Below are 25,530 nucleotides of genomic sequence, written 5' to 3' on the forward strand. Positions count from 1 at the left end.
GTGTAATGTGTGTTTAATGTGTGTGTAAAGTGTGACTGATATCTGCCGTGACATCTCCAGTATAAATGTCATCCTGTGAGATTTCCATATTTCCCCCTCTTGCTCTTTTCTTCACTTCATAGATATTTCAACGCTCTCCTGGTGGAAGACGCTCTTTTCCCATCTTGTTCAAATCCTCTTGATAGTTGTGTGTGTCTTTCTGCATCAGTGTGTGACAGACTGAGACTCAGTGAGGAGCACTGAGGATTTTCTGTGGGTTTTTATCTCAAGTTTTAGGTTCAGACTCAGGCTTTTCATGCGTCTTATTTCTGCGGATTTGTTTGCATAAGTGCAGCAGGGAACCGTGTCGTGCATTAGCCGAACTTTACTATAAGCGTCCTGTATTTAAATAATTTATTTGCTTGGTTTTCTTCTTGTGTCACGGTTAATATTGAATTATTCTCTACGGTCTCGAACTTATAACCTGCAGGCAAGAGTTCAACAACATACAATCCTACATGGATGTGTCATGGGGGATGAATGTGTACAGTAAGGCTTTCTCATGGGTGCTTTGACGTAAGGTACAAAGTTACCAAAAGTTTGCTTTGCTTTAGGCCAGGGGTGGGGAACCGTTTTCCTCTCAAGGGCCATTTCAATTTTATCAACATCCTCCGAGGGCCGTACAAATTATTGACCTCTGCTTAAAAAACTAAAATCACAGCCCATTAATTTCACCTTTCTTTCATGCTGTGCAAAGAAAAAGCAACCTCTTAATCCAGATATCTTACCATGACTCGCGTAGGCATGACCACCAAAACAGAAAGATATGGACACAAGATGTGTGCAAATGTATTTAGTTTCATATCCATGTGGAAATGATTTAAGTGGTGGGGGACCTAACCTCCTCTAGGGGGGTACGGAAGGTTTTTTTTTTTAAATGTTGAAGTTAAAAGCATCAATCTGGTGCACTTTGAGAGCAACATTAAGAGATCTATGGATACATCTCTCAACAGGCCAGATGAAACAGAACTGCAAGCAGATTTCTTTTTCTTTATGGATATTTTACAAATCACTCTCCTTTCAAACTGTATTATTTTTTTAATTTTACTGTCATATAGCATTTTATATAGTAGTTTACTTTATTCTCTTATTTTTTTATAACTATAATGATCATATAAAGATGTGCCTTTACTTCACTGGTTGGAGAAAAAGCTTCTTATATTCGTTAGCATAGCTAGCTAACCAGATGCTAATAACAACACAGTTATTAACTGTATGATCAGTATGACAGATCGCCACTGGGCTTACAACTAAAGACACAGACACGCAAAAAATGCAGCATGTGTACGGCTCCTTATGGGTACTGCAATTTTTGAAGTGCCGGAGCCGCGTTCTGGTGCTCTCCGGCAGAACTACACCCTGTCAGACGAGACATATACCACATGATGACACGTTAGGCTCGTGTTGTGTTCAAGGACCCTGACCTTGGCCAGGAAAAACAGACACTCGCTTGTTTAATTCTTTTGCGGTATAGATTTCTTAGATTTTTTTATTTTTTGCGTGTGTTTATAAATTACCTCGAGGGCCCACCCCTGCTTTAGGCCATTCTGTATTTTTAATTGAACATTTGTACATGCCTGCAACAGGTACAATATGTCTGTTTACACATTTGATCATTATAACCTGCTTCCGAGGGATGGAGTTATTGCCTGAAGCCCCGTGTTCCTCTCTGAATGAATTATTAGACGTCGCCGCAACATCCCCTTTACAGTATCACACGCTTGATGAAGTGCCACATTTCAGTGAATCTCCGGGGGCATTCTTTCTGTGTCATTGATAGTGTTCAACACGCATGCAATTACCTTTGTGAGAGCATTGTTTATTTATAAAGTCTCACAGCAGTCGTAACAGGGAGGATTTATCGCCTGTTCAAAAGGAAAGAGTCAAACCGGGCGAATCGGCGGCGGAAACACTGAAATAAAGTTCTTACATTAAAACTTGAAGGTGAGGAGTCTGTTCTTACAGCGTGGGTCAGGTTTTTACTGCAGTCTCCACTCAGAAGAGTCTTCTTTCATCCTGTAACTCAAAGCAGCACTGGATCAATGCATCATAGCCTACATTATTTCTCGTCTTCTTCACTTTTTCCTCGCTTTAACCTCAGGAGGTCACAGTGATTCAGAGAATACCTGCGCTCCCAGCTCAGCCCTGCATTTATACCCAGAAAGGGAGCCAGTGCAATTAGTCTGATGAGGACAAACAAGGATGACAGTTGGCTCAAAGCAACACAACATCACATCCATTTTGGGTCGGGGTCCAGCGTAATTGCTGCTCCTTCTGAGCCCATTTCCCCCGGGCTCATTACACACTCTTGGGTTCTGTGTGCTGATTAACTCTTAAATCACAGCTTCACTTTTATTGCTGAATACCCAAATTGTTTCTAAATAGAAGTGCCTGCTTTGGTGCTCCATTGTTCCTCCTTATATTATCCAATTTCTCTCAGCAGTGCTTTTCTGGAAGCACTCAATTTCTCACTGCAATTGTTCCCTTTTCCTGTTCTTTATCAGCACTTCTGTCTCCATTCAGATGTCACCATGTTCTCTCGTTCTCACAGCGAGACAGACTGTAAATGTCAGGATTATTATGTCATGTCACGTTTCTATGTGTGGGTGTTTTTCCGTTCTCCTTGTCATGTTTCCTCCCTGTTTGTCTGGTCTTTTTTCCCTGTGTTTTCATGTCTGTCGTTAGTTTCCCTGGTGTGTCTAATTTCCTGATTGTTCCCACCTGTGTCTTGTTACCCTGTGTTTAAATTCCCCTGTCTCCCAGTGTTCAGTGTCAGTTCGTCTTGTCTATTGTCATGGTAAGGTCTATGCTCCTGGTACTCTTGAAAGGTTTTTGATTCCTCACTGCGTGAACGCTTTCATTTTTTGTTCTCTGTTTTTTGTCATCTCGACTAGAGTTTTGGTGGTTACCTTTTTGTTCATTTTTGCTATTCATGGAAAATAAAGTATCTTACAATACTTTACCTCTGTCTCCCAGGTCGTGCAATTGGGTCCTACCCCCCTAAGTGCCTGAGTTCGTAACAGTAAATATGTGTGTTTTCCTGCAGGTACACAGCCGTGGTGATGCCCGTCCTGTACAACATCACGTATCGCTCCAAGAAGAGAGTGTCTGTGATGATTGGCACCGTGTGGGTCCTGGCCTTCACCGTCTCCTGCCCGCTGCTGTTTGGTTTCAACACCACAGGTCAGGTCAACATAATGACTAATGATGATTCAAGTCACGAAAGGCAACGTGTGACTGGGAAACTCAGGGTCAGGAGTATTTGCCTTTTTAGGGTCAGCTGTGGGACATGACATGCAATCTAATGTGGGATTTAAAGGTGCATTCTACTAATTTAGCATGTCAGAGTGTCATGGTCTGTACTACTCAGCCTGAGAAAATGTTGTTTAACGTCTAGCCCAGGGGTGTCCAAACTGTTTTCATTGAGGGCCACATACAGAAGAATATACGAAGGGCTGGGCCACTAACTAGAGGTATATTGCCTTATCAGTTAAGTTATAAGTTAGCTAAATCAATCAAATGTAGGGTTGGATACTTGAACATGCTTTAAGAAAAAAACAGCCTACATCTCAGCTCTCCATAGGGTTTCATTCATTTTGTTGGCAGCTCATTCCTTAAAACAAAAGCCTCAGATAGCTTATAATAAGAGGAAATATGAAGGGTCTATTTCAAGCGTGTTATGTAATTAAGTTATTGGGCTTTTTTTAAGATTTGTTGACTTTAATTGACTGAATTTATTTGAAAAGTGGGATCGTTAACACATGAATACTACTGTGTAATATGTGTTCACATACATATTGAAGAAGTACAATATAAGACAAGAACACGTTTTATTTGTGGGCCATATTCCATTATATTTTTTAATTAGCTGAGGGCCAATTCAAAATGGGCCGCATTTGGCCCACGGGCCGTAGTTTAGACACCCCTGACAAAAAAAACAACTCATGACGAGACTGGCCATTTACCCGAGAGCTTGTTTGTATTACAAGCTGTTGAGTTTGAGAGACATGTCCTTATCACAAGGTCATATGGGAGTACACATCCATCTTGTCAGGCTCCAAGTAATACTTTTAAGACATGCAGTCAACATCCTGGCAGCTGTGGGCGTGGTTAACACCTGCCAAGTTCCAAATCATTTCCAATGATGTCCCCTCAGATGGTCGAGTGCAAACAAACCATCTGGTGTCAGGTTAGACATGAGGAGCAGCAGAAGCTGTCGCCTTGGAGTTGTCTTTCAAAGTCACACAAATTCAGAATACTTGTGTTAAAAATGTGTATTTGTACAACATTAAGCTTTAAATGCATTCACTACAAGGTGAGGGGCATTTAATTAAAGGGGCCCTATTGTGCTTTTCTCTTCCCTCCAGTGTTTCTATAGAGAGGCGAAGTCCCTCCCTTTCCTCCATGGGACCTTATTTTGAAAAAAGTAATATTGAAGTCAATGGCGAGAGAAAGATAATTTTGCAAGTCGAAAAAAGAAAAATGTGTCGTAAAACTGTGAAGTAACACTTTTGTTTGTGTGAAACCGCTCAATGAACTACATCTCCCGTCTCGCACCACACACCAAGACGGCCGTCACGTTGGAACATTTCACTCCTTTCTTTCAGAATGAGGCGGAAAGTATTAAAAGAGGTGAAAATCACTCCAAGTCTGGGCGCGTTGAGAGCTGTGCATACACACAAGGGGAGTTAGTCGGTTCCGTGAGAGCCAGCATGCGGGACCGGGACTCTGGGATTTGTAGTCTTTCTAGTTGCATATTTTTCATAGTCTTATATTTCAACAGTTTTATGACAAACTGTGACTTTTTTGACACGGAAATTATTTTTTAAATTGACAAACATCATATGTGTAATTCGTGGCACAATTCAAACGGGATCGAAAGATAATCTTTCTCTCTCCATTGACTTCAATACATAATTTTTCCGAAATAAGGTCCCATGGGTTGGAAGTAGATGGGCGGGACTTCGCCTCTCTATAGGTTTTTGTGAATGTAAACGGTCTTCAAAGGCCAACATCTGAAAAAAAAAAAAAAGAGGTGCCGCAGCACAGGCAGTATGAGAGAAATAGAGTTTTTTTAACATTAAAGCCTGGAGACATGTCTCAGTAGAGACATTACATACTGATATACACCTGGAAATGAGCAGAACAATATTTGAAATGTCACAATAACTCAGTCTAGACCATTTTTTAAAAATCTGTCTCTGTGCCTAAACCTTATTAAACGGCAGTACTAAGTGCCCTTGATAATGATGCACAGCACCCTGAGAGCTTTACATAACTTAATATATCCGTGAAATTAAGTGCACTGCAAGAGAAATGCTTCTAGGTTTTTTTTTTTTCCAAATGTGACTGTCTCACTTTTAGTTGTTTGTTTTGAGAGATGTATCTGTGGAGGGAGTAGAAATCATTGTGTTTTCCTGCAGTCAGGTGAAACATGTCTCCTTTTTTGTTTACTTTCAAAATGAGGTTTCATGTTCAAGGATTCAAGGCTTGTATTTACATTGTCATAGCTACAGTGTAGTTATGACAATGAACATCTTAGGTCACAGGCTCCTCCAACAGTGCAACACAATACAACAGATGAAATGGTAAATAGAATATAATAGAAAGTGCAGGTGACATCTTCTTCTAGTTTTCTCTTGGAGGATTCTGAGGAAGGTTTGTTGGTGTCACACGTGTTTGTGAACAATACAGATGCAGATGGAATAAGGTCTTCTGTGTTTGTGTGAGGAAGAATGAAACAAGACAGAGAAAAGCAGCTAATTTAATTCACATTGCCAGCAGCACCATTGCATGACTGCACATACACAATGAGGACACAATGTAAAGCTGCTCTCTGGGATGCAGGCATTTGGTTGCTCACAATCAATGCTAGACAATGGCTGGTGATTGCAGAGTTGTTTTTTGTCAGCATGCAACCAACCCGAATCAGCACTAGAAAGAGCGAACAGTGGGTCCTTCATTAACCCTCATAAGAAATGGATTGAAAAACGGCAGCTAAAATATGCAATTACAGTACAAAATAATCTAGAAACTGAACGTGGGTTGGATCGTGACTGGAAATAGATCGTGTGTGTCCATGCTGGTTCCCATCTTTCTTTGTATTGAGGTTTTATTGATCCACAGGAACATCCGTGGAGAGGCCAATCACTTCAGTTTGTTCATGCCTCTGACCTGCACAGAGCCGGCCCTTTTTTTTCTTCCAATTTCAATTTGCAGCACTATAAACTCACTGATAGATATTTAGCTCGGGCTTTTGATTGAAATATGGCTCCAGCTTATTATTATGATGTCAAATCAAATGGGCTCTTAATCTGAATAAATGGTAGATAATCATCAAATCAATCACACCCCCACCTCACTGCTGTGTGATACTATGCAGGATACGAGAGGACAAGTCATCAAGGTCATTTCTTACGGGGCAAGATTGTGATTTATAACCAAGGGAAATACAATAATAACAGATGAGAGAGGGATTTTAGCCTTTGCAGACCATTTACATGCACACAAACATATAAAAGACACTACAGGAAAGGGGGAAAAATCATAATAGGGCCCTTTAATTATTACAATACTTAAGTGTGGCCCTTTGTGAGTGTATTCATAAAAGTGCTGTTCTCCGCAATAATGAAAAAGGCCCTAAACTCCATATTTTGTAATCTCTAGAAGTGACAGGTCATTCTCAAGATGAACAGGGTCAGAGGTTATCTATAAATTACGCCTTCTGTCTCTTTTACTATCCTGAGGTTTATAGGGTGTTTTATTAAAGGTCTCCTATTATACTGTTTTTCATCAATATATTACAGGTCTCAGATATATACAGAACCTGTCTCTGATTGGCTGAAACACCAAACAGATCATTGCAGCATTACCCATAATCCCCTCTGTTTCAGCCCTGTTTCCAAAGTGCTGATTCTCTGTCTGTTACTTCAGATGAAAATAAGGAGCCCCTCCCCACGCCCCTCTGAGAGACATTTGGTTACAAAGAACTCAATGGTGCTCTAGGAGGAGATTCAGGTGATAAGGGGGGGGGGGTTACCTTGGTTGGTGATTGGCTAATGGTTACACAAGACAACACATCGTTATGACATCATAAAGTGGCCAAAATCTGATCAGCTCATTTTCAGACAGGTTTTATTGAAATTGATCAAAAAGAGAGAGAATCTTTGTTCCTGAGACTTTCAGAGTCTCTTTCCACAGAGGGGACACATGTTGATGAAGAAGAGACATGAAGAAGAGGGGACACATGTTGATGTAGAAGAGACATGAAGAAGAGGGGACACATGTTGATGTAGAAGAGACATGAAGAAGAGGGGACACATGTTGATGTAGAAAAGACATGGAAAAGTGGGTTTTGCATAATAGGTGACCTTTAATCCTTTGTTTTTGACTCAGATGACCCGCTGGTGTGCTCCATCTCCAACCCTGACTTTGTGATCTACTCCTCGGTGGTGTCCTTCTACCTGCCGTTCATCGTCACTCTGCTCGTCTACATCCGCATCTACGTCTTCCTCCGGATGAGGAGGAAGAGAATCATCTTCCGTCAGACCAGCCGTAAAGTGCAGCCGGGCTCCACTGCACCGTCTGTGGTGAGGACGTTATCTTAGTGTTTCATTACCTCTGCTGAGATATGGTACTGCGGTTTATTTATGACTCCATGACATGAAACGACAGCAAAGTGAGGCGTGGGGGAAGAGAAGGGAGCCACGACAGACGAAGAGACAGAAGAGGCCAAGGACAAACGTTAACAAAGATTTGTGTTTTATGAACCGCTGCTAGATAGTACTACATTTTCTTTTGTTGCGTACCAATAAATGCGCAAACAATAAGGGAATACAAATGAATCCTGGCCAACTCTAGCAATCAATCTCCCTCGTACAGAAATGTGTAATTTGCGCTGTTGAGATTCAAAAATACGATGCAGAAACATGCAGCTTTGTGCATTAGCAATCATTGTCAGCAAGGCTGTGTAAAGGGTGTCTTATTAGGAAGTGGTCCCTGATTTATTATATAGAGCTGAGTTCTATCCTCTAAAATTAAACCCTTTATCTGATTATTGAAAAATAAATCTCTGGTTTTCTCTTGAGTGCTGCTTTATATTTCCCATGCACCTCTCCCTAACTCGCACTCATTCACGTTATTCATTCTCATAATGACATGCAAATCACAATTTACTTATATTATGGCAGACCAGTGACGAACCGTGTCAATCACAACTGGACCTTCTGTAGACTAGAGACACACCCCCCCGCCGCCGCCGCCGCTCCCCCCCCAATAACAATTCCGCAACAACTTCATATTCACCTGTTGCACTTGTCATTTCAACGTTAAAGACAATAAAGCGGCATTAATTGCTTCGTCACATTCATCTAGATCCTCTGTCTCTCTCCAGTGAACTACCGGGGCCCCGTCTCAGGTCGGTTAAATGAAATCCTTGCTTCACGTGAAGCGACGTCCGTTTGTGATGACGCTGCACAGCTGATCGTCTGACAGCAGCTCTGTCCCCGTTATTTCCACACACCCCCGCCTCTGTTAGTACACATTTACTGACACAAACATTTGTATCATCTGTTGTAGACCCCAATAAATAAAATCAAATAAGAACTCATTCTCAAAAAAGATAAACGCCATTCTTAAAATGTATAAACGAACAATAGGTAGATTAATATCGATTAGAGTGGACAAAAGAAATAAAATAATTGAGAGAAGAAAAAGAGATTTGTTATCTATCAAAACCCAGTTAGATTAACATTCATTGGATTGCACACTTTGTTTGTTTGTGTGGATATGTAGCACATTAACATTTTAATAGCACTCAATGACTGACTGAATGGAAATGACAATAAATGAAAATGTAAAACGAAAAAAGCGATCATGAAAATGTTTCATGATTGGTTGATGTTTGATTGGTTAATCAAACTGTCAATCCAAACGTACGCTCTCATTCAGTGCAACGGCCAGGGCATTCTATCAAGGATGTAGAATACCTTGGTTGAAGGATATTCTACCCAGAGACCCAGAACAAGATCTGATTGGTTTCTTTTTGCTAACACAAAACCACTGAAATGCCTAGTGCATGGTCCGAGAAGGACAAACAAATCAACGTAACACTGTAATATTACAGATCAACAACACAGATACGATTCTCATTTATTCATTTTATATACATTTTATTTATATAATTAAATCTATTTTTTAATTGTTTTATCCGAGTGTTCCCGGGTATTCTCTGAATACCTTGAAGGTCCTGACGGTTCGCCACTGCATAGTGATGGATAGATAGTGAATTACATATAAAGGAAAAGGATATCTCTGCTTCTCTTCTTAGTGTTCCAGTCCACACAAAGCATCATGTCTTCTCATTAAAGTGCTTCTTCACATGGCGTGTACCTCTCTTCCTTCTCATCCACCTGTCATGTCTTTGATCACGTCCATCACTCTTGTGTTTGTCCCAGTTACATCTATCATTCATGATGGCTTTAACCTTCTTGTACGTTGCTGTATTATTCACCCCCAAGGCTGTTATGTTTGAAAGATAATGAAAATGATGGCTTTATCTATTAAAAGGCCAAGGGTACCAGTTCCTGTTCTGTGCATCTGTATACCCTTTTTTTCTTCAAGATGATGTGTAAAAAGCCACTATTATTCAATTGGATGACAGCACCAGCAATGGAAGCTTCCTGTGCAATGTGATCCCACAAGATGTGTCCACTCCATTGCACACTAACTCCCAGTGAAGCCTCCTATTTAACAGATGATCGGTTGTCGTTGAGCCCCAGTTTGGGATCTCATCCATGACTGCAGACACTCATTGTGAGATCTAAGCCCCGGAGGAGATCAGGCTGAGGGGGTTACAATGGGAATGTGTTTTGTAATATAACAGGACTGTGCCTCAGTCAGCTGAAGGATATTGATATGTAGAAGGAGGCTGATTTCAAAAGAGACTTATCTTTATTTCTGCAGGGAGCTCTAATGGAGTCGTGCTGCGTCCCGCTCAGAAGTGAAAGGGATTGAAAACGTATAAGACGTGCATTTTAATTCATGTCGTGTGACACGGAGTCGCCACAAGATTTGTCGCCAGCCTCTGACATACGTAGGCTGGGTTTCATGTCAATCTAAATCTGTTTTAATTAGAGGGAGGGAAATGAATTGATCAGCACATAAAAGTAAGCGCTGCTGTACGATTAAAAACTATTTTCTGTTTAGTTAATCCATCCAAGTCTATGGAGTTTAATTAATACGGAAAGGGTCGCTTACTGATAAATAAGTTAACTCAATGTTATTCAATATGGCCATAAAGAGGCTTATTATGCTTATACTATCTTTGGGCTTTTCCCTTTCCTTTATATAGTTTTTAGTGCATGTAAATGGTCTGCAGAGGCTAAAATCTCTGTGTTCCCTCAGAGGGAGTTTCTCTCCCACACACTGTCAAAGCAGAAGATACAAATATGAAACTATATCAGCACAATAGGGCCCTTTAATTATTCCTCCTTTGATTTTCGCTCAATCCAACTCTAAAATCTAGTCATTTGTAAAAGGTTTAAAGGTGGGGTAGGTAAGTTTGAGAAACCGGCTCGAGATACACTTTTTGTTATATTCCATGTATTGCTCTTAACATCCCGATAGCAATGAATATCTGAAGTGCTTTGACAAAAAATCCATAAAAAAAATATCATCTGTGGAAGCCGTGATACTGTAAAAAGTACAACCAATCCGTTAAATGGATTGGATCGCCGCCCTGTCTGTCAGCCTTCCATCTCGTGCACGCACAAATGTATCTCATTGGGCGTGCCGTCATTGGGCGTGCCGTCATTGGGCGTGCATTGCAGCAGTACTTCAATGACTCGCCAGCAACCGGGGGCCACTTTCACCAGTCTGCTGACGTCATGTGCACGTTCATGTGTGTTGGAGGAGGTGCTCTGTAAGGAAGTCTGAAGGAAGGGGCGGATTCTTTTCGGCTGTGTACTACAAATGTTAGTGCACTCGAGCCGGTTTCTGAAACTTACCTACCCCACCTTTAAGTTCAAAGACATTTAATGAGAAGTTGTAATTGATTCTCTCTGAATGTTAACGTTTTAAAGTATCTTGTAGCATGATTTAAAGTTACATCATGACTTCTGTATAAAATAAACCTTGTTGGTGTAACCCCCTCTATGGAAAAGCATAATCAATGACTTTCTATACCTGTGAAGTGCTGGGTAGGGGTGTTGGGATGAGATAAGGAGGGTTTAAGCATTTCCTTAGAAATAAATATATCTCCTTCTCATCCTTTAGGAGACCTGTCTACAAGAGGAGACTCCCAAGGCAAAGCAGGACCTGTCCCCTATAAGGATCAAAGTGGTAGGTGCTATTTTAAACTCGAGATCCAAAGCGACCGTGAGAATCTTGAATTGATTTCACTGCTCTGGTTTTGCTGAATGCAGCACAGCCTGACTAACTCTCATATTGACTGTGTTGGCGTTTTGTGACTTGGTTGCATGCACAGAGGTTCTGTTTTTAGCTTTCGTCTGCCAGCTTGTATGTTCGTGCAATCTTGAGTTTTCTGCTCCGCTACGAGGCTGCAGGGCTCTGAGAGGTATCTGAACATTGTGATTCTGAAGCGCGGCCCTTTGCATTTCGTCACCTTGTCGAAAGCTGGGAGAAGTGTGTGTGTGTGTCACACACACACACACAAACATACATACTTATCTTACTCTAGTAGAGATTAGATGACGGGTCTAATGCTGTGAACAAAATTATCAAGTCAAAGTTATTTATTTATTGTATCTTATGTACCCCATTTAACTTAATAATTAATCTTGAATGACTAATAACTCTAAAGAAGGCAACGATTTGGAATGTGGATAAGGTGAATACTTATCCAAAGTGTGTGTGTGTGTGTGTGTGTGTGTGTGTGGCCTAGCATTACTATACTTGTGGGGACCTAAATCTGTTTACAGAGTCACGTGTGGGGACTCGCCTCCCTTATGGGCGCAAAATGGAGGTCCCCATGAGGGGAATCATTAATTTTAGGGTGAAGACTTGGTTAGGTTTAGGCATGTGTTGGTTATGGTTAAGGTTAAGATAAGTCTCCAGGAAATGCATGTAAGTCAATGTAATGTCCCCTGAAGTGATGTATACATGGTATGTGTGTGTGTGTGGCTGGCCTAGCATTACTATACTTGTGGGGACCTACATCTGTTTACACAGTCACGTGTGGGGACTCGCCTCCCTTATGGGGACAAAATGGAGGTCCCCATGAGGGGTATCATTAACTTTAGGGTGAATACTTGGTTAGGTTAAGGTTAGGATAAGTCTCCAGGAAATGCATATAAGTCAATGTAATGTCCCCTGAAGTGAAGGTGTGTGTGTGTGTGTGTGGTGTGTGTGTGTGTGTGTGTGTGTGTGTGTGTGTGTGTGTGTGTGTGTGTGTGTGTGTGTGTGTGTGTGTGTGTGTGTGTGTGTGTGTGTGGTGTGTGTGTGTTGTGTGTGTGTGTGTGTGTGTGTGTGTGTGTGTGTGTGTGTGTGTGTGTGTGTGTGTGTGTGTGTGTGTGTGTGTGTGTGTGTGTGTGTGTGTGTGTGTGTGTGTGTGTGTGTGTGTGTGTGTGTGTGTGTGTTGTGGGTGTGTGTGTGTGTGTGTGTGTGTGTGTTGTGTGGTGGGTGGGTGGTGTGTGTGTGTGTGTGTGTGTGTGCAGCACCTGCATTATCAACAGACTGCTCAAAGGCAGAGGGAATCTGTAATGTGTGAAGTCAGAGAAGATTGAAAATGTTACTGTGGCTTTACTGAAAGTTCACATTACATAATACGTTCTAACTACTGATTGACTTTTATTATCAGCTCCAAGGGGAAAAGGGATCATTGGAGCTGTTACTGAATTTGCTGAGTTTTTAAAAGTAAATTGCTAGAAGAAGGCTAAAAGAAGGATATATTGTATTTACAGATACCGTCACACTGATGTTTCCACGCTAACTGCATCTGTCACTTAAAAACTAGGCATTGAGTTTCACGAAGTCTCTATTGCTATGAATCTGTCTGAACACCGCAACACTTCTAAGATGTATTGGACATCAAACGTTCTGAGTCATACTCTTGCTTCCTTTTGGCTCACTGAAGGAACACTAAGCTTAGTATTATGATGTCGAAGCAGGATAAGATGAAAGTGTTTTTGAACAGACCGAAAAGTGTAAGCAAGTAGAGGTATTTTTTTGGGCGATCTGAGAACACTGACATAGTTTTTCACATTGGCTCATTAAATAGTTGGCAAACACAGGCAGTTTGAGAAGAATAAAGACCTTTTTGAACATTAAAGCATGTAAACATGTCAGTGAGGAAAAAAATACAAAATATTAACCTGAAAATACCAGAATATTGCTGCTAACTTAGTTTGCCATTTGGTGCTTTGCATATATACTCTATACTTGGTGCAAATGGGTCTTACACATGAAAAGGGTTATTACATAATCTATGGAGAATTTTCTGGATGTACTAGAAAGACTTGACTGATATCGACACAGATTTGTTGTGATCCCATTTTGAGACTATTCACTGAGGATATATTGATTAGATTCCTTTTATTGTCACTACACAGAGTACAGCGAAATCCAAGCATTGAACAGTACGCTTACAAAACACATTACCATACAAATACAAGAACAATACGGTCAAGGCAGTAAAACCTTTAAACAAGTCAGTAAGTTACGCATGTATTTATCAGTGCAGTTGATAATTACAAAACTAAATGTAACAATAAAGTATAAAAAAAATGAAACTTGATTACAAGAATATGTTTTCTGACTGTACAGCTTATCTTTGTCATGTGTTATTGTGTCCCACAGCAGGGCGTAGAGCCTTCAAGTCCCTCCAAGCCCAACCTGTTGTCAGAGTGTTGGTGGCGCAAGCGTCCAAAGACGAACCCTGTGGACTCCGGTCTGCCTCCGGTGGACACGCAGAACAGCCTCAGTCACGCCTCCTGCGGTCGCACCGAGATGGAGCCGGAGAGAGGGGAGGACGACGACGACGAGAACAACCAGCCTGCCGTCAGGAGGAACTGCAAGGTGAAGGATCTGTCAAACGGACGAACGCACACGACTGTACGGTGGACGGCTCAATCGCAAATCAACAGTTCAAGATTCAGGAGCATGCACGCACGTGAGAAAAAGGCCACTCAGATGCTGGCCATCGTGCTGGGTAAGTGGAGATTGTCTTAAGTGGGGATGAAAGGGTAAAGGTCATGACACTTAGTGATGTTTGTCCGGGTCAAATTGATCTAAATATATACATTTTCCTTTATTTTTCTAATTGACATTTCTATTATTATAGTATGATAAAAAGTAATAAAATGGACTTACACAGCTTCACGATTTCTGAATGTGCTTAAGCCTAAAACAGTATTGTGCAGTTCACACAAAAAAGTAACATCATGAGTGCAAACAGGCTACTTATACACAGCTAAAGCCTGAGCATTAGCAGGCTATCAATGTCTAGTATAACAATAATAAAGCATATAACTGCAGAGGCAATTTAATGTAGACTTGCTGACCCTGCTAACAACTACTTAAACATTTGATTGTCTTTTTCTGCTTGTACCGTCTACTTCCCGGAGGTGATGGCACAGCACATTTTCTCACGCGGTGTGCATTTGCTGCATATTTTGCAGAGCCCCAATAAATCAAGTTGAATTGTCAGAAATGTCTGGTTGGCTTTGGGTTCCCAGTGTGAGTCCGAACACACACAGCTCCTGACACAGCTTCCACACGCTCCAATTATCAGCCAGTTTTCTATAAGGCTGGACAATTTAGCTCTGGCCCGGTATGGATCTCTCTGACATTATTGTAATCAGAGGTGTCTCATTACGTTACACGGGTGTTGGTGAAAACTGTGGCGCATACACAGAAGTCATCTCAGTCTCGCCCACTCCCACATGCTCTTCAGCCACTGATATGCCATGAAGCTGTGACCTCAATTATAGTGCTGGAATGTAATGAGTTTTTCTACTATGCTGCAGCATTTATAGTTGTTTATATTTTTAAAAAATCCTATGGCTGCCTGGGAAAATAAGTGAGAGTGGTATGAAGACCTAAAGTATGGATTAATAGGGAAACTAAAGTGTTTTAATTGCTATGCCTGTAGAGCTTTCTAACACAACTCACAGGCAGTTTTGAATGAGACGCTGATTAAACACTCAACATGTATAGTTACTTTTCGAAGTAGTCAGTCTTTGATTTTGCATAAAAGTAAACAAATTCAGGCCAACTGCTGCTGCCCGCGGCTGTTAATTGATTGTTATTTCATCTCAAATTCTGCTATGAGTTGGTTAACAAAACCTGATTATTTTGCTTTTTTCTACCTTTGACTGTTTGAATGTTTTCTAAAATCAACTGTAACCCCAAATGATCATTCATATAGTTAGCTATTATCTATATGAATTGTTATACACCATTAGATTACTTTAGAAGTGCATTTGGTTTGTAGGCTACTGTTGGTCATAGGCTAATCAGCCCAGCATGCTAACGAGTACCTCACGTTCAAACTTCCCTAAAAGTCCAGTGTGTGGGGTTAAGGGGGATTTATTGGCAGAAATGGAATATGATATTAACAAATATGTTTTCATTTGTGTATTATCACCTGAAACTAAGAATAATGTTGTTTTTGTCAGCTTAGAAAGAGCCCTTCATAGCCTATCTGTATTCCTCTTCGCGGAGTTAGCCATTTATTTACATTAGCTTAGAACGGACAAACCAAACTCTGGCTAAAGAGAAGGCTTTAGCGTTATTGCCTTGGCTTAAGGCCACTGTTTTCTACTAAATTGAACACACTGGACCTTTGCATTATTATACTTTATGATATCACTTGGAGATTTGAAAGGGACTGTTGGTAGTAAGCTAGTTAGCTGAGCATGCTAACGTCTTTAGCATGTTGTAGTAGACACATTTTCTTACAACTTTGTTTGTGCTTTTTGTGTTTCGTCCTTTCTCCATGCCTCTCCAGGGGTGTTTCTCATCTGCTGGCTGCCCTTCTTTGTGACTCACATAGTGAACACCCACTGCGGGACATGCTACGTGCCTCCTGGGCTTTACAGCGCTTTCACCTGGCTGGGTTACGTCAACAGTGCCCTCAACCCTATTATCTACACCACCTTCAACATCGAGTTCAGACGGGCTTTCATCAAGATCCTCAGCTGCTGAGCGACAGGATATTTAAAAAATGGATATTACTAAGTGTGCTGCACTTATTGAAATGGTGAGAACAGATGGCCACGATGCAGATATTTTTAACCTGCCTTACTCGAGCGGCAAGAAAAAAACAAAGACGCAATGCAATAAATACAAACAAAAGAGGATTTTTACTTCACTTTTTCCTCAAAAGTACTTGGATTTCAATGGAACAGTATCACTCTTAAAAAAACATACAGTCTTTTTGATAGCACAAGGTGTTGGACTTTCTTCTCTCATACAGTATCTGTGCTGCTCTTTGAAAAAGGGACTATCCGATCCACATATTCGAAAGCTCTTTGGACCTAGAAAGATGAAGCTTCAAGACTGATAAGATCGCAGAGCTGCGGGCCACTTTGTCCAAAGGCAGTGTGTGGATTAACTGAAGTTACTCACCTCCCTCTCTCACCTCTACTACTTCACCATCAGTTACTCTACAGTGCATGCACACATCAAGTTTCAAGGGCGTTCGCTTGGATTGTGCTGGAAGGATTGTATTTGTCCCTAAAAGACACCATCATTCTTGAAGATTGTCATATGTTTTGGTGTGGAAGCATTGTGCTCAATGTGGATTCATTAGAATACAAAAAAAAAATACATTGAGATTTTGATGTAATGCTCATTGGAAAGGTGTTTGTCGGTTTATTGGCGAAACCCCCCTGTGATTTAGAGCTGATGCCAGAGATGGAGTACTCGAGTCCTGGACTCTGACTCGAGTGCCGATTTTCGGGACTCGTGACTCGACTTGGACTTGCGCACTGATCGACGCGACTTGGACTTGTGAATTCTCGCGCACGATGACTTGGACTCGGACTCGTGAATTTTTCCCCCACGATGACTCGGACTCGACTTGTACATTGACGCTCAGACTTGGACTCGAGCAAGTTTTCTCTGGAGGTCTGATGTCCTCTATCCTGGCCTGTGCACCTGTGAGGCGAGTTCACGTACTGGGCCCGCTATTCCAGTCTAGAGATGTCAAGAGACACACTGTATACTTTCACACATTCTGCTTCCACATTGGGAAAGAGCAGTGCAAAATGCTCGTTATGTGGAACAAAGATTGAAGAGTAACACATACTCTCAGGATCGAGTTCAGACATATAGGCTGTCTTGAACACTATCATCCGAGTAACGTGATCTAATCAATAAATAAAGATTCAGCCGATAACACGAAAGCCCATGGCTACTTAACATGCAGAATGTTGTCATTTTGCATGCTAAGTAGCCATGTGCTTTCTGGGGCTTAATCTTTATTGATAGAATTTAAACATTCACTATAATAATTAGCGTCCCTGGCTGAATGATGGTCAGACTTTCCAACCGATGGTATCTGTTTATTGATCACCCTTGCTTTTATACAATCATTACCAACGTAAGAGCTTGTGCCCTTATCAGCCAGGTGCTAAAAACCCAATGTAACTATTTAGTATATAATAATATGCATTTGATTTATATAGCGCTTTTCACAACTCAAAGACGCTTTACAGTATGAGGGAGGGTAGACAAATAAGGACAGCCAAACAAGTAAGTATAGTAAAATAAAAAATAAATAAAAAGGCAGTCAAGAGGACAATATGTTAATTTATTCGTCAATAGACAGATTAGTATAACATGACAGGATAAAAGCAATGTAGAGGAGCTATAGCTACATTTCAACAAATATATCCACTAAGATTAATACATGAAGACTTGTGACTCGGACTTGACTCGGACTCTTCTTGGGTGACTCGGACTTGGACTCAGACTCGAACACAGGTAATGATAACTCTGACTCGGACACTCCTTGCGTGACTCCGACTTGGACTCGGACTCGAAAAGTGGGGACTCGAGAGTGACTTGGACTCGTGAATTGGTGACTTGACTACAGCACTGGCTGACGCAGGGGCTTTGTGATCTTAACAAATCGAGCTAGGATTGTAAAATGTATGTCGGGAAGATCTGAGCTGGACACTGCGTCTACTGTGTGTGTTGTAAATAAAATAAATGATTAAATGGCTTTCCAGGCTATTTATACACACAGTATTACACCGTCCTTATTATCCATGTGTATGTCTGATATTGCTGTTGGTAAAAGACAACCATCACACACTGCGGAATAAGCAGTTAGCAAACAGGATTTGTGAGATTAAGAGATGGAAATAAGGAGTACAATGACACAGACAGAGGATGGAAATCACAACGTAAGATAGGAGAATGAAGAGGAAAGAAGTAGAGTCAAAAAATAAAACAAACAGCAAGGATTTTGAGGAGACATATTATTAAGGCTGAAGAAGGAAAGCAGAGAGGGTCATTCTACATCTCAGGCTCTCTTGTTGTCTCTGAGAGCTATAAACACCTGCTCCCCTGACACTTTGTGCCATTACGTCGTCTCCACCGAGACCACTTATGATCACGACGCACCTGGTGTGCATATATGTGTGTGTGTGCGTCTATTTATGGGTGTTCACTGTGATGTGATCATCAGGCTGCCATGAGCCAGTGTTAATTTATGTTTACCTACCTGAAATCAATAATAAATGTGATTTGTATAGAGACTTAGTGATGTAATCAGGACATAAACAAACTGAGGTTGAGATGCCATTGTGTTTGCTCCTCTGTTCTTTAATTGAAATTGAATGTGGTTTAATTCAATTAAAGTGTGAGTACTGCACAGCTGTGCTCATGGTCCTTTAGATTACTTCCAGTCATTCAGAGACAGTAATAAAAACCGTATTGTGGAAATGAACTGCATATTAGCGCCAAACCCCGAAAGGCAGAGAGCAGCCTAATATATCTCCAGAGGCTCAGATGTTCATTGCATCCAATAATATAAAGACGTCAATAGACCGAACAAACTGATGATTCTGCTTTGCATCTACATCAGTGGCGAGGTTAAAAGTGTACATTTATTCTTAGACGCTGCTAGAGTAAAGGTTACAGACTATTAAAAACAAAAGAAGGTGTGTGTCACGCAATTAGATTTTTATGTCAAAATACATGTTTTATACAAAGCTCTTTAACCTGAAGATCATGCAAGCAAATGGAGAGCTTATTAAATGTCAAACACGTGTAGAAGATGTTAATTCTGACATTGGAATAGTAAGAATAATCACAATTTATTATATTTTTTTCTTGTAAAATGCCAAGAAAATTGCCTCATTAGAATCAAGAGCATTTGATTCTGGATTATTTATTTATTTTCCGTTTTTTATCATCTTATGGGTTCATAAAATCAATATATTTGTTCTTTTTTATTTCCATGACCTTTTCTGAAAAGAGCTGTACATTATAATTGCTTGTAATTATCGGGAAAATTCCAATTAGTTGCTCGACCATCTTGACAGCGAGTCGGTGCACAGCAGGAGGGCTGAACACGCGTACAGGTGAAAGGTTTCTACAGTAATACAACATAAAAGGAGCTCGACTTACAATCAAACATGAAACTACAATATCGTTAGATATGACACACCGGGGAGAAAAAACCCTTTATTGAAGCAGTTTCTTTTCAAGTGATTTTGTTCACGATAAATGTGAGGAACATAGGGCGCCACCCACCATCATTAGCCTCAGCGTTTGATTTTGACAGCGTGCAAAGTTTTTACTCGATGGCCCCCCGCTGTTTGTCAGAACGCCCACACAGACGTGCGTTTGATTTAAATCCTTCAGATAACAGTAACTGGGTCAGCTTGACAGATAAGAATGCAGTTTGTAACAAAAACATTTACATTATGTATAAAGCTTAAACGATGGATCTTATTTTGTAAAACATTTATATATACTTATTTTTAAGGTTTCATGCGTGTCTATTCCTCAGGGAACCAAGAATGTTCATTTACCATCAACCAGCACTCTGGAGGAATGTTTAGTCGATTAAATAACAATTCATAGTATAGTATTGTAATTTGCATTTTGTCGACATGCTATGCCTTTTCTGTCATTTTAAACGACATACTACGCCTGGTTTCTACACACTATACCGTGACTTATTTCGACCATTTTGCATTTATTCGACATGTTTTGTTCTGATAATTTACATACTTCTTTAATGCCTCACTTTACTACAACATTTTATGTCATGCTCCAAGTTTCTGATGTGGAAAAGTTGTACTTCTGGTCAATCTTCACTGGATGAGCCTCAGTTTTCATTACTTGTGTAAATGTTTATTACATATCAAATCTAACATCAGAAGAACTTGTTACAGCATGTTTATATAGAAACATACAGTGAACAACACATACGTTAAGCTTCATAGCTTTACAGAATGTAATGAATCAATGCAAACAATGGCAAAACACTGTGTGACCTTTGTAACCCTCAACATGACATATCATTAATACAACTCTAGTGCTTAAAGGTCACCTACTGTGCAAAATCCACTTCTTCATGTCTCTTCTATATGTGTCCCCTCTTCTTCATGTCTCTTCTACATCAACATGTGTCCCCTCTTCTTCATGTCTCTTCTACATCAACATGTGTCCCCTCTTCTTCATGTCCCCCTCTTCTACATCAACATGTGTCCCCTCTTCTTCATGTCTCCTCTACATCAACATGTGTCCCCTCTTCTTCATGTCTCTTCTACATCAACATGTGTCCCCTCTTCTTCATGTCTCTTCTACATCAACATGTGTCCCCTCTGTGGAAAGAGACTCTGAAACATTTCAGGAAAAAAGATTCTCTCCTTTTTTGTCCTGATTTATATAAAAGCCTGTCTGAAAATGAGCTTGTTCAGATTTGGCCACTTTATGATGTCATAACGATTATGTGGATTGTGTAACCATAGCAAATCAGCAACCAAGGTAAACCCCCCCACCCCCCTGAATCTCCTCTAGAGCACCATGAGCTCTCTCTGAGGGGGCGTGGGAGGGGCTCCTTATTTTCATCTAAAGTAACAGCAGAGAATCAGCACTTTGGAAACGGTTGAAACAGAGGGGATTATGGGTAATGCTGCAATGATCTGTTTTGATGTTGGAGCCAATCAGAGACATGTTTGTATATATTGAGACCTATAATATATTGATGAAAAACAGTCAAATAGGGGACCTTAAAAAGTTATAGTTCCAGAGGTGAAGATAAATAGGAAAATAAACACAAGTCAAATGTCAGATCAGATAACTCAGTGGGAGAGCAAAATGGTTAGAGAACTGAAGGTTGTGGGATCGATCCCCACATGGTAGAGTGAGTTTAAAGGTCCAACATCCTAGCGGGATAATATGACCAAAGCAGGCAGGTCGAATACCTGAGTGATAAGAAAGAACTTTGAAGATCTCAAGGTGGCTTCATTCCTGGTACAATAATTAGAAAGCTCTGACTTAAAAAGTCAAATGTACCCATGCAAAATATGTATTCGATGTCACATAGCTCAAGGGGTTAAGACAGGGGTCGGCAACCCGCGGTCCACGGGCCGCATGCGGCCCTTTAAGCCCTCTGCGCTGGCTCCCTTGAGCTTAGACAAAAATAAGAAGGAAATAAAATAAAAGTATTTGTAGGACTATTTATATTTTGTTGCATGGTTGAAAATGTTTAGTATCTTGTATTTTGAGGTGATACTGTGACACATAAATAAAAAACAATCACATTGTCACCGGGCCTGGGTTGAGACCTAATAATCACATCCTGCTACGGTCCCGCGCGAGCGCCTTTTCTTGCAGGCGAATAACCTGACCCCCGGCTTGATGAGCGAACTATGGATACATCAAAGAAAAGTACCGGAGGAACACAGGATTTAATTCTGTGTGGACAGAGTTATCTGCTTTCACAGCAAACGATGCTGGTTTACCGGTATGTCTGATATGTAGAGAGAAGTTGTCAAAGGTGGTGCAGCCTTTACGTATCGAGGAACAACAAGGGAGAGGAAGACAGCTGACGATCTTCAGTCATAATTCAATGGGGTATGTAATTTATTTCAGAATACACTTTTTGTTATATTCCATGGAATGCTCTTAACGTCCCGATAGCAATGAATATATTAAATGCTTTGACAATAAATACATACAAAAATTAATCTCTGGAAGCCATAGCGCTGTAAAAAGCACGACCAATCATCCGGCTAAAGTAACTGGATGGCCTACCTGCCTGTCAGCCTTCCATCTGTGCACAAACTTATCTCGTGCCCTCATTGGTCATGTGCGCGTTCGTGTGTGTTGGAGGAGGGGCTCTGTAAGAAAGTCTGAAGGAAGGGGCAGATTTTTTCCGGTTGTGTACTTTCAAATTCTAGCGCACTCAAGCTGGTTTCTCCATTCTTACCTACCCTACCTTTAACTCTTTTTAGGGTGCAGCTATATGTTTTATTTATTTCAAAGTGGGCCCATTTTAATAATATTTGTTTTCCTTCAAATGTGCAGAAGACTCCCCAAGTGCTGTGTTTAATTTATTTTAAAGTAGGCCTGTGTATTATTTTTAATTCTCCTTATAAGAGTTCTTTGTTTCTTATTAGAGGTTAACAGTTTTATATCAGTGTAATAAATAGCCTAATAATGCAAAAAAAACTGTAGTTTTTGTCTGATATAACAATAAAAAACTATGAAATATGTTTTGCGGCTCCAGACAAAAAAATGTTTGGGAAAAAAGGAGCAAAAATGGCTCTTTTGGTCAAAAAGGTTGCAGACCCCTGGGTTAAGAGAATGGTTTGAAGGCCAAGGGTTGCTGGTTCAATCTGAAATTTAAGCAGCAGACTTTCAAAATACAATAGTCAAATAAACGAAAAGTTAGTTGTCAGGTCAGGTAGCTCAGGGATATAGCAGAATGGTTGAAGTGTCAGGAGTTATGAGTTTAAAGGGGACCTATCATGCAAAAATGCACCTTTTGATGTCTTTTAATCTTTTAATACATAACGATGTGTCCCCGGTGGTGTCAGGAACTCACGCAGCGTCAGAAAATAAAACCATCTCTCTTTTCCTCTCCGTACCCAAATCTCTAACAACAGGGGTACAACGGAGCTGATCCAGATTTGCGTCTATCAGAAACAATGCCTGACTGTTTTGGACGTAATCTGGTCGTGTTTACATTAGCATCGCTAACACTCAGAGCTAACCTGTACTGAAGAGCATGTGTGTGAAGAAGCAGGAAATAAAAGGAACTCACCTTGTGGTATAACCGGCAAGAGAGAAAGCCTTTGAGCTCCATACTGTTTCAGAGATAATCCTTGATCTAATAATCCTTGCTGAAACCATCACCACAGCATTTTAGACGGTATCTGCCAGGGTCCCGCATGAGCCGGTATAAGCTCCGCCCCCTCTTATTTTTTATTTGTTTCAGTTTAACAAAAAAAGCCTTTATTTATACAGGTGAAGGTCTCATTCTCAAGAGAGACCTTCTTATACCCAGAATCAGCACTTTTGAAACAGAAAGTGAAATAGAGGGATATGAGGCATGGCTAGAATAGGTGATCTGTTTGGTTTTTTGACCAAAACAGATCTATATATTTTTTTATATATCTGAGACCATGCTATTGCCTAAAAATAGCATGATAGGTGACCTTTAAGACTTGTGGGGAAGGGTCACGTGGTCAGCATTTGGAGATACATATAGGAGGGACAATGTGCGATAGCAATCAAAGCATGGAAAATATGTTGGCTAGACAACTGAAATGTTATTGGAAAAAGAGAATTCATGGATCTGTACAGACGAGCCATGGTCTTCCATCGGTGGCTTTGGCTGGCACCATCCTGGATTCATCTGAGGGACAACAGAAGAAAAGGACAACATGAGTTTTGCATCGAGCTCACGAACATTATAGTATAGTAAGTCAAAATGTAAAGAATAAAAAATAGTATATATCGAAAAAACCTGACACATCCTGCTCTGCACCAAAGTGATGGACAGACTGAACATACCCTCATTAGACCCCCCGCTGCTAGTGGAGCCAAATAGAAATAAACGTAACCTCTGTGCTCCTAAATAAGTTATAACCCTGAATATTTATAACGATAACAACGCAAAGAAAACTGAGTTCAACAAGTTTTCATGGCACCCATCTTTGTTGGATACTGTACTATCTTCATTGTGTATGCTGTGCAGCTTTTTGCACATGCATGGATACATACATAGACTTTTGGGGATTTTAATATTTGCTCCATGACATGCGTACGTGTCTGAGCAAGCACAAACAGGTGCTTTCTTTGTGTCTGTGCATGGTGTGCATGATGGAGACATGTCTAAACAGGGTCTAATGTGAGGGAGGGACGGTAAAAAATGAAGGTGCCCAGCCATGAGTGAAAGGCAGAGGGAGAGGGCTAAGCTGCGCTGCTCACCAGAGCCAGTTAGGGAGTGACACTTCAGAGGAGGAAGGAGGGGAAAGATGAATGCGAAGCAGAGTTTCATGTTTATCAGCGGGTCTCAGAAGGAACAGGACGTTTGTGTGAGTGATGGCAGCTCATTGTTTAAATACTGAGACGTGGTTACACCCGCTTTGCAAGTATGTGACCGAATGATGATGACTGAAAGTACAACCGTTCCAGTTCCTGCACAAAAAGCAAGTCTCGATATTAGAGGCTTGTTGCAAACCTGTGGGTGGACGAACAGATGTGATAGGCACTTGAAGTCTTTTGCAGTGGCTAATGATGATGGATAAAGATGGTTATTACAGACATGGTGGATACACGCCTCGTCTGACATCCACTTTCCCCTTTCTTCTTCCACCAATGCCTCCCACAGTGTGTCAAGCTGCAAGATAATCACCTTCCTTCTCTGTCGCTCCCTGACGTCTATACACATGTTGCCTTAAACTGTTCATTATAATTTGAGATGCCATTTTGAGATTAAGGAGTCATGTGTGGGGGAGGGGAACCAATCCTGCAGTGGTGGGGAAAATGAGTTCTAGCTATTTGACTTGCAGGATGTATCACATAAGGGTCTTTACTGGCGGTATAAACAGTCTTTCCATCACTCTCATCTGTCTCATTTTGTTAGTACTGTTATAATGTTGTGGAGGCCAACATGCGACACATTATGGAGGCTCACCTTCAATCAGGGGACAAACAGCTGGTCGGCACAAGGTTAAAGATAAAGGTTTTTAGCTCTCTTGATGAGATTGACATGGCGGTCCAACCACTTTAATAGCTGTGCTAATGTGTAGCTCCAGCCAGCAGACTGTTAGCTTAGCTTAGCATTAACACTGGAGAATGGGGAAACGGTAAGCCTGGATATATAACAACCTGGGCCGTTTCTCAATCTCGAGGGATACTGGCTTCCAAGCCAATATTTCAAGGATACTACGTCATCGAGTCCCGCCGAAGGACTCTCCAGCATACTTGGAATTCCACCGAGGCCGCGTCCTTGGTTGGGGGAAATTTCGGGCTGCACATGGGTAGACTTCGCGTCCT

General features: G+C 40.9%; 1 protein-coding gene across 1 annotated transcript in view; it reads left to right on the top strand.

The window, feature by feature from the left end:
• Positions 1-18,226, top strand: part of drd3 (dopamine receptor D3) — a 29,352-nt gene extending 11,126 nt beyond the window's left edge. The window contains exons 4-8 of the mRNA XM_034200471.1: positions 3,086-3,222; positions 7,435-7,628; positions 11,314-11,379; positions 13,855-14,206; positions 16,007-18,226. Coding sequence (XP_034056362.1) covers positions 3,086-3,222; positions 7,435-7,628; positions 11,314-11,379; positions 13,855-14,206; positions 16,007-16,203 — 946 coding nt within the window. The 3' untranslated portion in view covers positions 16,204-18,226. The remainder of the gene's footprint in view (positions 1-3,085; positions 3,223-7,434; positions 7,629-11,313; positions 11,380-13,854; positions 14,207-16,006) is intronic.
• The last annotated feature ends 7,304 nt before the right edge of the window (positions 18,227-25,530 follow it).

Source organism: Gymnodraco acuticeps, unplaced genomic scaffold (assembly GCF_902827175.1).
Source record: "Gymnodraco acuticeps unplaced genomic scaffold, fGymAcu1.1, whole genome shotgun sequence".
Taxonomy (NCBI): Eukaryota; Metazoa; Chordata; class Actinopteri; order Perciformes; family Bathydraconidae; genus Gymnodraco; species Gymnodraco acuticeps.